The sequence below is a fragment of the Hyperoodon ampullatus genome (genome assembly GCF_949752795.1).
Source record: "Hyperoodon ampullatus genome assembly, chromosome: 5".
Classification (NCBI taxonomy): domain Eukaryota; kingdom Metazoa; phylum Chordata; class Mammalia; order Artiodactyla; family Ziphiidae; genus Hyperoodon; species Hyperoodon ampullatus.
Genome location: NC_136918.1, coordinates 9,567,540 through 9,584,194, shown reverse-complemented (window position 1 = coordinate 9,584,194; position 16,655 = coordinate 9,567,540). Strand labels below are relative to the sequence as shown.

General features: G+C 38.3%; 1 protein-coding gene across 1 annotated transcript in view; it reads left to right on the top strand.

Annotated features, from left to right (window-relative positions):
* PCOLCE2 (procollagen C-endopeptidase enhancer 2) overlaps nt 1–988 on the top strand; it is a gene marked incomplete at its 5' end in the record, with an annotated part of 67,470 nt that extends 66,482 nt beyond the window's left edge. Inside the window, one exon of the mRNA XM_079705083.1 lies at nt 408–988. Coding sequence (XP_079561209.1) covers nt 408–538 — 131 coding nt within the window. The 3' untranslated portion in view covers nt 539–988. The remainder of the gene's footprint in view (nt 1–407) is intronic.
* Between the last annotated feature and the right edge of the window lie 15,667 nt (nt 989–16,655).

Below are 16,655 nucleotides of genomic sequence, written 5' to 3'. Positions count from 1 at the left end.
GTTGCCAAATGCCTGGGGAGATCCAGAAGCCTTGTGACACCAGGAGAGGCCATCTGAAGATGGCGTGTCGGGGAGCACTGGAGGCCCCTTGAGGAAGGAGAGCCTTTCACAGAAACAGTGTATTGTTCATAGCAGACACTCAGTAAATACATCAGACCTTCTGCAGAGCTGGACATGACCGGATCAAATCATTCCATCCACTTTCCTAGTGTTAGCAGAGCTGGAACATGCTATTCAGTTACATTTAGATTTTTTCCCAATGAGAATCTTAAACCAGATTTTATCCTAGACAGGATAAATGTCTAATTATACCATTTACAGAGCATTTACCTAGAGGTGAGTTATAGTCGAAGTTGTTTCAAACCAACATACATAGAGAAAAAAATTAATCTTATATTCTCTTTTAGGTCTAAACTACATTATTATGGGCCAAGTGGGTGAAGATGGGAGAGGCAAAATCATGCCCAACAGCTTTATCATGATGTTCAAGACCAAGAATCAGAAGCTCCTGGACGCCTTGAAGAACAAGCAATGTTAACAGTGAACTGTGTCCATTTAAGCTGCGTTCTGTCACTGCCTTTGAAGGATCTATTTTTTTCTCAGTAGGAAAAGAAAATTTATAACCTGAAATATTGAGCATTCAGAGAGATTTACTCTTCACATGATGTAGGTAGGAGAGCTCCGGTGTCACTGATGGAAGTTCTGTTGCCTGCAAAGAAGAAGAGCAGAGAGCCGACTGGAAACGTGCACACTTAGTGAGGCGATAAGAAACTAAATGTATCAAGCGTTGACAGTTTGGAAGCAGTTTATTTATACATCTCTGTAAAAGGATATTTTAGAAATGAGTTGTGTGAAGATGTAAAAAAGAGATTTTATACGTGCAATATTTATAGTGATATTTGTTTTACCTTCAAGCATTTGCTCTGAGTTGTGATATTCTTCTCTTGCATTTTAAAAATCAATGCTTAATAAAATATTTTTAAATGATTATATAACAACCATTAGACTTGCTTTTATAGAAAGTGGGACACTGTAAAAAGAATGTTCCCTGCTATTTACACATAAGGTTGTCCTTGTATCAGTTTATACTTTGCTAAAAGAACATTCCAAGAACCGCAGGGACTAGATGGACTCAGTAATGTAAATAGACTATAATTCTTCTCTGCAGAACCAGAGAATGTTCGAGCTAGAATGGTGTCCCTCAGGAATCTCATTCAGGTCCTTCATTTTGTGATAGAAATGGAAGCTCAGGTATATTTAGTGACTTGTGCAGAGCACACATCTCCCAAGAGACAGAACGGGCGATCTAGCTCAGAAGTCCTAATTCTAACCCCAGTGCCCTCACTGCCACTAGAAAAGGCCTTCTCTGCTCCACAGGAAAACCCTCTTCTCTTGCAGAGTTCAGTTTTTGTTTTCCTAGCCTAAATCATAATTAGTTGTTTCATAGGACTTGAAATTAGAAGTGAGCCTGACAACCCTATCTTGTTAATCCCTAGTTAACTGGACGAGATTGTATCAGCTGGGATGCATTCTGCCATTGCCTTTGAAAGACCTCTTCTCACTCAGTAATGGAAGAACTGTGAAAGGGTTCCCATCGTTAGCACAGAGCTGCTTAAAAGGCAGCAGTACCTGCAATGATTGTGGCAACCAGCCCTCAGGAGGTTGTGGGCCAGGAGCTGCAGAAGAGGGAACAACCATCCCTACCCAAGGAAGGTAGAAAGAATAGTAGGGATAAACACAGGCTTGGGTCACAAGGTCTCTCACAGTTGAAGCAAAGTTTTAGAAATAAGGGAAGATATTCTTTTGGGTGAAAACAATAACTCCCAGCTCTAGAAGTGACCAGACACTCAAAGAACAGAAAATAGAAGTTCTAAAGGTAGAATCCTGTTTGGGCAGCTGAGGGAGCACAAGAAAGCAATGAATGGGGGCTGGTTGGCAGGGTCAGGAATCATTCCTAAACTCTCCCACCAGGATGCCCGTCAGTACCAGGGCACTCACCAGCTCGAGGAAGTGAATGAACTAGAGGAGGCTGTGGGTGGCTTCCCTGGCCAGTGCCACCTTTTAGAAAAAAGCCCTCTCAACTGGCTGAGGGCACAGGGCCGCTGTACCCAGCCAGGATGTAACTGTGGAATCCTGATGGATTCTAAACTTCTCTCAAAAAATCGGTACCTTTCAAGAATGCATGTTGTGAGACTTTGGGGTGACTACTAAAGATTTTAGCATGTCTCCTCTTTTAGTAGAACCTTCTTATTGGTGCACTACAGGCAGCAGGCTTGCAGCCATCAGCCTCCTGCACAACCAGTGAAAAGACTTCCATGGGTTTCTGAGTGGGGGCTGGAGTCACAGTAAAGTAAAAAGTTATCCAAACTATTCATACCACTGGCATCTCTGACACAAGACTTACAACTGTTGATGGGATTTAGTGGTTAATAACAGATGGCAATGGTTTGTCTTTTAATTCAATTATTCAAAACAGACATAAACTAAATAGTGGCATGGCTCTTTCTGGTCCAACAACCATCCCTTAATTTCTTTTCTTGTTTATTACATCATTTATTTTAACTGAACTTCAGTTTCCTTAGTTACAAATTGAAGGAGTTAGACCGGATGACTTCTGGAGTCCCATATTATTTTCTCTTTTAGGAATCATTTCTTTTAAATTTTTTGTTTCTTTTTAAAGAACAGTTGATAAAGTTTTGGGGTCTTTTTTAGGTATTTGTACTTGGGGAATCAAATACATGTAACCAACGAATGGGTGACCGTACTTAACCATCACAAAACAAATTTCAAAATGATAAACCAGACTCTCTGATGTGTTTCATGGGGTCCTGCTAGCTTAATTTTCATCCTTTGAATTCAATTCCATTCCTATAACAAAAACATAAGAATCTTACAAAGTTCCCAAATCTTAAATTCTGTCATATTACTTACTTGATTGAAGGTTAAACTTAGTTGGAAGAAAGTTACCTTCTTTTTTTCCTTTCCGTAGGAAAGTGCTGCCAGGCTCCCATTAGACCTTCCGGACTACTAAATGAAATAAACTAATGACAAAATCTTCTTTAAAGAAAAGCCCTATAATAAAACAGCTACTAATCAGGAAGCTCCAATATGAGCTAACTAATATTAACCAGAAAATTCTTTTGCTTAAATGCATGGACTTATTTATATGCATGCAAACAAATTTGCAAAAATAGTAAGTTCATGTGGAAAACAAACTTTACAAAAAAGACTTGACCTAAGTGTTCTAAGCCCTTTATATTGAAAAAGAGAAGGATAAAAATATTGATTAATTTGATGACTTACGGATTTACATTAAAATATCTAAGGTAACCGTAAAAGAATACCGAGTTTGAAATTTTATTTTAAAATAGCAGAGGAAAAAAAGGTAAGAAACTAAAGAAAGTGAATAAGGGAAAATAGAATAACATATGCTAGTAGAAATGAAAATGTATCAATAAGTCCAATTTATATAACTAGACTAAAAAGTTAAAAGCCAAAGATTATCAGACTGGATTAGAAAAACAAAATACAACAATATGCTATTTGAAAGAGACACCTAAAGCATAAGGACACAAAGAAGTTGAAAAGAAAAGGATAGAAAAACATAAATATACCAGGCAAATATTAACCAAAACAAGACTGAAGTGGCTTTATTCATATTAGGGAAAAAAATAGACTTTAAGGTATTTCTCAAGATGAAGAGGGTTACAAGGAGATATAACAATTCTAAAATTTGCATGCAGCTAATAACATGCAAAGATATGTAACTAAAATATATATTTTATCCTTCAATATAATATAGGCTTCAAAATATATAACTAAGTCTGGAATAGTAGAAATGGAAATTGACAAGTTCACCATCATAGTGGGAGATTTTAACACACTTCTCACAGTAATTGGCAGATTTAAAAGAAACAAAAAAATATAATTTTTTAAATAACATCTTTATTGGAGTATAATTGCTTTACGATGGTGTGTTAGTTTCTGCTTTATAACAAAGTGAATCATCTATACGTATACATATATCCCCATATCTCTTCCCTCTTGCATCTCTCTCCCTCCCACCCTCCCTATCCCACCATTCTATGTGGTCACAAAGCACCGAGCTGAAAAGATATAGATTTGAAGCACACAGTTAACTAGATTTACCTGATGGACATAAAACAGAACCAAAAGCTCATTTTTTTTTTTTTTTTTTTTTTTTTGGCCATGCCACGTGGCTTGTGGGATCTTAGTTTCCTGACCAGGGATCAAACCTGGGCCCTTGTCAGTGAGCGCACAGAGTCCTAACCACTGGACCGCCAGGGAATTCCCCAAAAACTCATTTTTAATCTCAGTATGGAACAACTTCAAAACTTGACCACTTACTGCACCATGAAACAAATCCCTTTTAAAGAACTAGTGTCGCACAGACATCCTTCTCCAGCAACAATGGATAATTAGAAATTAATAGCACAAAGTACACAGTAATTAAAAAAATAAGAAGAAAAACCCTGATGTTGGAAATTGAGAAATGTACTTTTAAGTAACTCGTGATCAAAAGGAAACTGTCATGGAAAATAGAAAATATTAAAAACTGAACAATAATAGAAACACTGAATTTTAAAATGTGTGGAATGCAGTTTATAACCTCAAATGTTTATATTCTAAAAGAAAGGGTGAAAAATATTCTGTGACTGATACAAATTATGGAGGTTAGTAAAAGAACAACAGAATACACTTCTAAAAATTGGAGGAAATAAGCATACAAGCAGAAATTGAATAAAATAGGATCATAAATAGAGACAATTAACAAAATAAAAAATTGGTTCTCTCAAATGACTCATATAATTGACAAAACTGACAAGATTAAGCAAGAAAAAATGTAAAAAAGGACAAGAAAATGATTTAGGCATGAAAAGGGACCTTACAACAGATGTTAAAGCACTCTCAAAAAGCAGTTAAGAGGATATTATGAGCCATTTATGTCAGAAGATTTGGAAACTTAGACGAAGTGGACAAATTCATGGCCAGGGGGTGAGGACTTATCACTTGGACTCAAATAGAAATAGAATATCTAAATAGTCTTATAACCATTAAAGAAATTCAATCCTAATTTTAAATTTTTCTTCAGATAAAACCCCAGGTCCAGACAGTTTTACTTAGAAGGTCTACCAACATCTAAGGGACAAACACTGCCAATCTAACATATACTATTCCAGAGTATAAACAAAGAAGTAACACTCAGCAATTCTTTTTATGAGATGAATATAATCTTAACATCAAAACTTCAGCAGACAATAGGATCTAAAACCACTAGTCTGATTTTACTTCTGAACATAGGTGCAGAAACCCTAAACAAAATATTATCCAAAAAAATCCAGCAAACCAACCAAATAGGTGACAATCAAGTCGGGTTTATCCCAGAAATACTTGATTAATTTAACATTAGAAAATCAATGATCACAATTCACTGCATTAATAGAACTGCAATGCCAACTAGGGAGTCTTAGGGGCAGCTAAACATCCAGACTTAACAGTATCACAGGCCTCCCTTGGTACCAATATCCTCAGAAAGATACTGTATAGCACAGGGACCAGAGCTTAATGGCACAATGTCACACTTTCTTCTCTGGGAGTCTTTGCAGCCATCTGGCAGCAGTTCATACCAGCTATCCATGAGCTGTTTTCTTTGACTCCCTAGATAAACTCTCAGATGCCAGGAGACAAGACTCACGCCAGATGGATGTAGATACCCCAGTTTAAAGGTCGCGTCTCCACAGAAGTCAGTTATCTCTTGTAACAACTCCATAAGCCCAGCTCCCAGACGCCTTATAGATGACACACCTGTTTATGAGTTACACACTCAGAAGAGCCCAGAGCTCTGGCTCCCCTATCGGGTATTTATAGTTCGCTTATACTGGATTGGATTCTTCCCAATCCAAAGCAATTTACCAATCAGGGATTATTTTTACCAGAAACAAGTTTGTCTAGCAACATAGTTGACATACTGTATTATCAGATTACTAGGTAAACTAAGCTACAGTTAAGCAAAGATCATCTTTTAATGGGGAAAGGTTCTGTTAAGCCCTATTCACAGTAGATTAAAGAAGAAAAATAATTTGATCTTAGTAATGCAGAAGCACTTGATATAATTTAACATTTACTCATGACAAAAATAAACGCTGAGCAAACTATGAATAGAAGGGAACTTCCTTAAGTTGAGAAGAAAACTTGCAGCAAATCTTATATTTAATGGTAAAGTATTGAAAGCATTTCCTTTAAGATCAGTGATAAGACAGGAATGCTTGAAATCACATTTCTATTACAAATTGTACTGGAGGGTCTGGTCAGTGTAGTAAGTCAAGAAAAAGAAAAAATGATATTGGAAAGGAAGAAACAAGATTATGCAAAGATGATATGATTATCCAAATAGAAAACCTGAAGCAACCTGCAGGTGATTAGAATTAATAGTTTCACAAGTTTGTCTCTTAGCCCTAGCCCAAAACAAGATATAAATATTATTTTATCATTTATAATTAAGCATCTTGAGTTAAGTACATGAGGGTCATTATTCACACGCTAACAGCCTCTTTTTTTTTTTTTTTTTTTATTTATTAGTTTCTGCTTTATAACAAAGTGAATCAGTCATACATACACATCTGTTCCCACATCCCTTCCCTATTGCGTCTCCCTCCCTCCCACCCTCCCCATCCCACCCCTCCAGGTGGTCACAAAGCACCGAGCTGATCTCCCTGTGCTCTGCGGCTGCTTCCCACTATCTATCTACCTTACGTTTGGTAGTGTATATATGTCCATGCCTCTCTTTCCCTTTGTCACAGCTTACCCTTCACCCTCCCCATATCCTCAAGTCCATTCTCAAGTAGGTCTGTGTCTTTATTCCCGTTTTACCCCTAGGTTCTTCATGACATTTTTTTTTTTTTTAATTCCATATATATGTGTTAGCATACGGTATTTGTCTTTCTCTTTCTGAGTTACTTCACTCTGTATGACAGACTCTAGGTCTATCCACCTCATTACAAATAGCTCAGTTTCGTTCCTTTTTATGGCTGAGTAATATTCCATTGTATATATGTGCCACATCTTCTTTATCCATTCATCCGATGATGGACACTTAGGTTGTTTCCAGCTCCGGGCTATTGTGAATAGAGCTGCAATGAACATTTTGGTACATGTCTCTTTTTGAATTATGGTTTTCTCAGGGTATATGCCTAGTAGTGGGATTGCTGGGTCATATGGTAGTTCTGTTTTTAGTTTTTTAAGGAACCTCCATACTGTTCTCCATAGTGGCTGTACCAATTCACATTCCCACCAGCAGTGCAAGAGTGTTCCCTTTTCTCCACACCCTCTCCAGCATTTATTGTTTCTAGATTTCTTGATGATGGCCATTCTGACTGGTGTGAGATGATATCTCATTGTAGTTTTGATTTGCATTTCTCTAATGATTAATGATGTTGAGCATTCTTTCATGTGTTTGTTGGCAGTCTAACAGCCTCTTTTTAACATAGAAACTATGGGGGTGTACATGGATGTACAGAATTAGGGATTCAGATGCGGCAGCTCTGGGACATACATAGAAGTTTTTCTGAGGGGTTTTAAAGTTATTATGTAAAATTCTGACTTTGTTTTTGTAATTTGCTTCTTCCCTAAGTCAACAATTAGGTTTAAAAAGGCTAAAATTTAATTAGATATAAATTTGAAACAGTATCTTTTGCTTGAAGGATGTCCCTGTGGCATTCTGATGCCAACATTAAGTTAGATTTAAACAGTGAGGTTTTTTTTTAACATCTGTATTGGAGTATAATTGCTTTACAATGGTGTGTTAGTTTCTGCTTTAAACAGTGAGTTTTTAAGTATAGAAACCTATAAAGAAAAATTACAACCTTAACGTACGACTTTATAAAGCTGATTAATTTATCTCACGAACAAGAAATTTATATTAATAGTAACATAATACAATGAAGAGCCTCCTGGATGAGGAGGAGAAAGACTTGGATTCTCCTTCACAGTGCAGCATTGGGGAACCTTAGTTTCCTTATCTATAAAATTATAAAGTTGAATTGGATTCTTTCTGAGATCCTGTATAGGTCTTCAACTGTTTCCAGATTCTTGAATAACCAAACGGATCAAGATATAAAGTAGCAAAGAAATAAAATTAACCACTTTCTCCATTCTAAACCCTTGGTCCCTCCATGGCCTGGCTTGTTTATTTTCTAAGACTGACTCTTGATTTTTTATTTATGTTTACTACCCCACTGTGCATCCTTTCCCTCTGTTTCTTGCTCATCTCACTGGTCTCTGCTTCTGACCTTGGTCATAAACTTAAAGTCTTTAATAAACTAGTCATTTAGAAAATAGGGACTGGACATCTTAAGTTCTGTTCTCTGACCAAGATGAAACTACAGTGAGAAATTCATCCAAAAAAACCAAAGTGTTTGGATCTATCTTTCCCAACACAAATAATAAATTGAGCTCAAATCTCAAGTCAGTCATTGTACAACCTGGACAAATTACTTAAAATGTCAGTTTTCTTTCCTATAAAATAAGAAGGTTGAAGTAGGTGATCTAAGTTTTCTTCCAATCCAATTTGATGGAATAAGACTTAGAGATTGCAATAGTTAGAAGGGTATCTGACTGGATATCATTTCCAGGATATTTACACAAATAGATAATGGCTAAATTTTCATTTAACAAATTTGTGTCATTTAATATCAACAACATACTTAAGCCGAGGATACAGAGGATAAAAGAACTGCCCCTTCCTATGCTTAGTTTAGTTTTGTACCTTAAAAAAAAGAAGAAAAAACCCTCTGTGTTAAAACAAGCAATGTGCTTGCTATTTCTACTGAAATATAAAATGGGGGAAATGAGTTTTAAAATATGGAGTTGAATCATCTCCCAAATTAATTTAATTTCTGAATGAGTTAATGAGGTGGCTAGTACATTTTCTTCCTCAAAACCCTTTTCAAATGGCACCTGATAGTTTTACTATCTTAGAATAATTATATCTAAAACTGAAAGGATTGATCAAATAGTCTTATTAATGGTGAGACACAGAGAGAAACGTCTAGATTGCTGGTAGCAGGATGAAGAAACCTGTCATCATCTGGCTGAAACAGTTCTTTTTTGAAACATACATTTACCTCCTACCCAACCATGCTGCTTTACCTCTTGTACTACTGTAATTTAATTGACATCAGAAACCATGTCTCTTAAAGATGGTTATTTTAAACCATGTAACTAACACATAAAATTTTTCCTACTTTTGAGTTCCATATTTGAAGCATGTATTTCAAACTGGAGGCAGGGGGAGTAGGAAAAGAAAAAAGCAGTGTGAAACGACCAAATGAAGAGAAACACTGTCACTGGCAATTCTTCTAAATATCTCTTCAAGAAACGCAACATATTTACCCACAGGGCAGTGATGCCAGAAAGCTAACAAATTTACTTACAAATGAGAAATCCACAGCAGTCATTGCCCCTGGTACTATTAATATTTTCTTAGTGTAATTTTGAATAATTAGACTCCCTACAGCCTATAACCTCGGCCTATTTGTTATTTTATAAATGTATTTTCTGAGGAAAAGAAAAATTTTGATATCAGTGCAATTCCAATCAAAATAACCACAAGGGTAAAATTGAAAGACTTCTGGGGAAGATGGCGGAAGAGTAAGACGCGGAGATCACCTTCCTCCCCACGGATACACCAGAAATACAGCTACACGTGGAACAACTCCTACAGAACACCTACTGAACGCTGGCAGAAGACCTCAGACCTCCCAAAAGGCAAGAAACCCCCCACGTACCTGGGAAGGGCAAAGCGGAGAGATTCCCGCACAGAGGATCGGTGCCGAGCGGCACTCACCAGCCCGAAAGGCTTGTCTGCTCGCCCGCCCGGGCGGGCGGCGCTGGAAGCTGAGGCTCGGGCTTCGGTCAGAGCGCAGGGAGAGGACTGGGGCTGGCGGCGAGAACTCAGCCTGAAGGGGGCTAATGCGCCACAGCTAGCCGGGAGGGAGTCCGGGAAAACTCTGGAGCTGCCGAAGAGGCGAGAGACTTTTTCTTCCCTCTTGGTTTCCTGGTGCGCGAGGAGAGGGGATTAAGAGCGCTGCTTAAAGGGGCTCCACAGACGGGCGCGAGTCGCGACTGAAAGCGCGGAGCCCAGTGACGGGCGTGGGACGCTGGGGCTGCTGCTGCCGCCGCCAAGAAGCCTGTGTGCGAGCGCAGGTCACTGTCCACACCGCCCTTCCGGGAGCTGGTGCAGCCCGCCACTGCCGGGGTCCCGGGATCCAGGGGCGTCTTCCCTGGGAGAACGCACGGCGCGCCTCGGGCTGGTGCAACGTCACGCCGACCTCTGCCGCTGCAGGCTCGCCCCGCACTCCGTGCCCCTCCCTCCCGCCCGGCCTGAGTGAGCCAGAGTCCCTGAAGAGGCTGCTCCTTTAACCCTGTCCTGTCTGAGCGAAGAACAGACGCCCTCCGGCGACCTACACGCAGAGGCGGGGCCAAATCCAAAGCTGAGACCTGGGAGCTGTGGGAACAAAGAAGAGAAAGGGAAATCTCTCCCAGCAGCCTCAGAAGCAGCGGATTAAAGCTCCACAATCAACTTGATGTACCCTGCATCTGTTGAATACATGAATAGACAACAAATCATCCCAAATTGAGGAGCCAGGAGTCAGTGCTGTGCCTCTGAGGTGGGAGAGCCAACTTCAGGACACTGGTCCACAAGAGACCTCCCAGCTCCACATAATATCAAATGGCGAAAATCTTCCAGAGATCTCCATCTCAATACCAGCACCCAGCTTCACTCAACGACCAGCAAGCTACAGTGCTGGACACCCTATGCCAAACAACTAGCAAGACAGGAACACAACACCACCATTAGCAGAGAGGTGGCCTAAAATCATAAAAAGTCCGCAGACACCCCAGAACACACCACCAGACGTGGACCTGCGCACCAGAAAGACAAGATCCAGCCTCATCCACCAGAACACAGGCACTAGTCCCCTCCACCAGGAAGCCTACACAACCCACTAAACCAACCTTAGCCACTAGGGAGAGACACCAAAAACAACGGGAACTACGAACCTGCAGCCTGCAAAAAGGAGACCCCAAACACAGTAACATAAGCAAAATGAGAAGACAGAAAAACACGCAGCAGGAGAAGGAGCAAGATAAAAACCCACCAGACCTAACAAATGAAGAGGTACTAGGGACTCTATCTGAAAAAGAATTCAGAATAATGATAGTAAAGATGATCCAAGATTCTATTTCCAAGATCCAAAATCTTGGAAATAGAATAGACAAAATGCAAGAAACAGTTAACAAGGACCTAGAAGAACTAAAGATGAATCAAGCATCGATTAAAAACACAATAAATGAAATGAAAAATACTCTAGATGGGATCAATAGCAGAATAACTGAGGCAGAAGAACGGATAAGTGAGGTGGAAGATAAAATAGTGGAAATAACTGATGCAGAGCAAAATAAAGAAAAAAGAATGAAAACAACAGAGGACAGTCTCAGAGACCTCTGGGACAACATTAAACGCACCAACATTCGAATTATAGGGGTTCCAGAAGAAGAAGAGAAAAAGAAAGGGACTGAGAAAATATTTGAAGAGATTATAGTTGAAAACTTCCCTAATATGGGAAAGGAAATAGTTAATCAAGTCCAGGAGGCACAGAGAGTCCCATACAGAATAAATCCAAGGAGAAATACGCCAAGACACATATTAATCAAACTGTCAAAAATTAAACACAAAGAAATCATATTAAAAGCAGCAAGGGAAAAACAACAAATAACACACAAGGGAATCCCCATCAGGATAACAGCTGATCTCTCAGCAGAAACTCTACAAGCCAGAAGGGAGTGGCAGGACATAATTAAAGTGATGAAGGAGAAAACCTGCAACCAAGATTACTCTACCCAGCAAGGATCTCATTCAGATTTGAAGGAGAAATTAAAACGTTTACAGACAAGCAAAAGCTGAGAGAGTTCAGCACCACCAAACCAGCTTTACAACAAATGCTAAAGGAACTTCTCTAGGCAAGAAACACAACAGAAGGAAAAGACCTACAATAACGAACCCAAAACAATTAAGAAAATGGGAATAGGAGCATACATATCGATAATTACCTTAAATGTAAATGGACTAAATGCTCCCACCAAAAGACACAGATTGGCTGAATGGATACAAAAACAAGACCCATATATATGCTGTCTACAAGAGACCCACTTCAGACCTAGAGACACAAACAGACTGAAAGTAAGGGGATGGAAAAAGATATTCCATGCAAATGGAAACCAAAAGAAAGCTGGAGTAGCAATTCTCATATCAGACAAAATAGACTTTAAAATAAAGACTATTAGAAGAGACAAAGAAGGACACTACATAATGATCAAGAGATCAATCCAAGAAGAAGATATAACAATTGTAAATATTTATGCACCCAACATAGGAGCACCTCAATACATAAGGCAAATACTACCAGCCATAAAAGGAGAAATCGACAGTAACACAATCATAGTAGGGGACTTTAACACCCCACTTTCACCAATGGACAGATCATCCAAAATGAAAATAAACAAGGAAACACAAGCTTTAAATGATACATTAAACAAGATGGACTTAATTGATATTTATAGGACATTCCATCCAAAAACAACAGAATACACATTTTTCTCAAGTGCTCATGGAACATTCTCCAGGATAGATCATATCTTGGGTCACAAATCAAGCCTTGGTAAATATAAGAAAATTGAAATTCTATCAAGTATCTTTTCTGACCACAATGCTATGAGACTAGATATCAATTACAGGAAAAGAGCTGTAAAAAATACAAACACATGGAGGCTAAACCATACACTACTTAATAACGAAGTGATCACTGAAGAAATCAAAGAGGAAATTAAAAAATACCTAGAAACAAATGACAATGGAGACACGACAACCCAAAACCTATGGGATGCAGCAAAAGCAGTTCTAAGAGGGAAGTTTATAGCAATACAATCCTACCTTAAGAAACAGGAAACATCTAACCTTGCACCTAAAGCAATTAGAGAAAGAAGAACAAAACATCCGAAAGTTAGCAGACGGAAAGAAATCATAAAAATCAGATCGGAAATAATTGAAAAAGAAATGAAGGAAACGATAGCAAAGATCAATAAAACTAAAAGCTGGTTCTTTGGGAAGATAAACAAAATTGATAAACCATTAGCCAGACTCATCAAGAAAAAAAGGGAGAAGACTCAAATCAATAGAATTAGAAATGAAAAAGGAGAAGTAACAACTGACACTGCAGAAATACAAAAGATCATGAGAGATTACTACAAGCAACTCTATGCCAATAAAATGGACAACCTGGAAGAAATGGACAAATTCTTAGAAATGCACAACATGCCAAGACTGAATCAGGAAGAAATAGAAAATATGAACAGACCAATCACAAGCACTGAAATTGAAACTGTGATAAAAAAATCTTCCAACAAACAAAAGCCCAGGACCAGATGGCTTCACAGGCAAATTCTATCAAGCATTTAGAGAAGAGCTAACACCTATCCTTCTCAAACTCTTCCAAAATATAGCAGAGGGAGGAACACTCCCAAACTCATTCTACGAGGCCACCATCACCTTGATACCAAAACCAGACAAGGATGTCACAAAGAAAGAAAACTACAGGCCAATATCACTGATGAACATAGATGCAAAAATCCTCAACAAAATACTAGCAAACAGAATCCAACAGCACATTAAAAGGATCATACACCATGATCAAGTGGGGTTTATTCCAGGAATGCAAGGATACTCCAATATACGGAAATCAATCAACGTGATACACCATATTAACAAATTGAAGGAGAAAAACCATATGATCATCTCAACAGATGCAGAGAAAGCTTTCAACAAAATTCAACACCCATTTATGATAAAAACCCTGCAGAAAGTAGGCATAGAGGGAACTTTCCTCAATATAATAAAGGCCATATATGACAAACCCACAGCCAGCATCGTCCTCAATGGTGAAAAACTGAAACCATTTCCACTAAGATCAGGAACAAGACAAGGTTGCCCACTCTCACCACTCTTATTCAACATAGTTTTGGAAGTTTTAGCCACAGCAATCAGAGAAGAAAAGGAAATAAAGGGAATCCAAATCGGAAAAGAAGAAGTAAAGCTGTCACTGTTTGCAGATGACATGATATTATACATAGAGAATACTAAAGATGCTACCAGGAAACTACTAGAGCTAATCAATGAATTTGGTAAAGTAGCAGGATACAAAATTAATGCACAGAAATCTCTGGCATTCCTATATACTAATGATGAAAAATCTGAAAGTGAAATCAAGGAAACACTCCCATTTACCATTGCAACAAAAAGAATAAAATATCTAGGAATAAACCTACCTAAGGAGACAAAAGACCTGTATGCAGAAAATTATAAGACACTGATGAAAGAAATTAAAGATGATACAAATAGATGGAGAGATGTACCATGTTCTTGGACTGGAAGAATCAACATTGTGAAAATGACTCTACTACCCAAAGCAATCTACAGATTCAATGCAATCCCTATCAAACTACCACTGGCATTTTTCACAGAACTAGAACAAAAAATTTCACAATTTGTATGGAAACACAAAAGACCCTGAATAGCCAAAGCAATCTTGAGAACGAAAAATGGAGCTGGAGGAATCAGGCTCCCTGACTTCAGACTATACTACAAAGCTACAGTAATCAAGACAGTATGGTACTGGCACAAAAACAGAAAGATAGATCAATGGAACAGGATAGAAAGCCCAGAGATAAGCCCACACACATATGGTCACCTTATCTTTGATAAAGGAGGCAGGAATGTACACTAGAGAAAGGACAGTCTCTTCAATAAGTGGTGCTGGGAAAACTGGACAGGGACATGTAAAAGTATGAGATTAGATCACTCCCTAACACCATACACAAAAATAAGCTCAAAATGGATTAAAGACCTAAATGTAAGGCCAGACACTATCAAACTCTTAGAGGAAAACATAGGTAGAACACTCTATGACATGAATCACAGCAAGATCCTTTTTGACCCACCTCCTAGAGTAATGGAAATAAAGACAAAAATAAACACATGGGACCTAATGAAACTTCAAAGCTTTTGCACAGCAAAGGAAACCATAAACAAGACCAAAAGACAACCCTCGGAATGGTAGAAAATATTTGCAAATGAAGCAACTGACAAAGGATTAATCTCCAAAATTTATAAGCAGCTCATGCAGCTCAATAACAAAAAAACAAACAACCCAATCCAAAAATGGGCAGAAGACCTAAATAGACATTTCTCCACAGAAGATATACAGACTGCCAACAAACACATGAAATGATGCTCAACATCTTTACTCATTAGAGAAATGCAAATCAAAACTACAATGAGATATCATCTCACACCAGTCAGAATGGCCATCATCAAAAAATCTAGAAACAATAAATGCTGGAGAGGGTGTGGAAAAAAGGGAACACTCTTGCACTGCTGGTGGGAATGTGAATTGATACAGCCACTATGGAGAACGGTATGGAGGTTCCTTAAAAAACTACAACTAGAACTACCATATGACCCAGCAATCCCACTACTGGGCATATACCCTGAGAAAACTATAATTCAAAAAGAGTCATGTACCAAAATGTTCATTGCAGCCCTATTTACAATAGCCCAGAGATGGAAACAACCTAAGTGTCCATCATCGGATGAATGGATAAAGAAGATGTGGCACATATATACAATGGAATATTACTCAGCCATAAAAAGAAACGAAATTGAGCTATTTGTAATGAGGTGGATGGACCTAGAGTCTGTCATACAGAGTGAAGTAAGTCAGAAAGAGAAAGACAAATACTGTATGCTGACACATATATATGGAATTTAAGAAAAAAAATGTCATGAAGAACATAGGGGTAAGACAGGAATAAATACACAGATCTACTAGAGAATGGACTTGAGGATATGGGGAGGGGGAAGGGTAAGCTGTGACAAAGCGAAAGAGAGGCATGGACATATATACACTACCAAACGTAAGGTATAGCTAGTGGGAAGCAGCCGCATAGCACAGGGAGATCAGCTCGGTGGTTTGCGACCGCCTGGAGGGGTGGGATAGGGAGGGTGGGAGGGAGACGCAAAAGGGAGGGGATATGGGAACATATGTATATGTATAACTGATTAAATTTGTTAAAAATAAATAAATAAAAAGTAACCACAAGGTTTTTTTGGTAGAAATTGACGGGCAGATACCAAAATTTATATGAAATAGCAAAGAATCTAGAATTGCTAACATAAATTTTGAAAAATACAAAATTCTTCACCCTGGCATTTACTACCATACTTCACGTGACTGTGTTATGTTACTAATGGGCTATCGATTTGCATATTCAAGCACTGTTTTCTTCTGGAGTGGTAATAAATCATAAAATTCCACTGTTATTTTCTTAGTTCATTCTTTTCTTTTTCTTTCTTTCCTTCTTTCTTTCTTTCTTTCTTTTCATTGAGGTATTGTTGATTTACAATATTGTGTTAGCCTCAGGTGTACAACATAGCGATTCAGTATTCTTTTTATTATATTCCATTATAGATTATTATGAGATATTGAATATAATTCCTGTGCTATACAGTAAATCCTTGT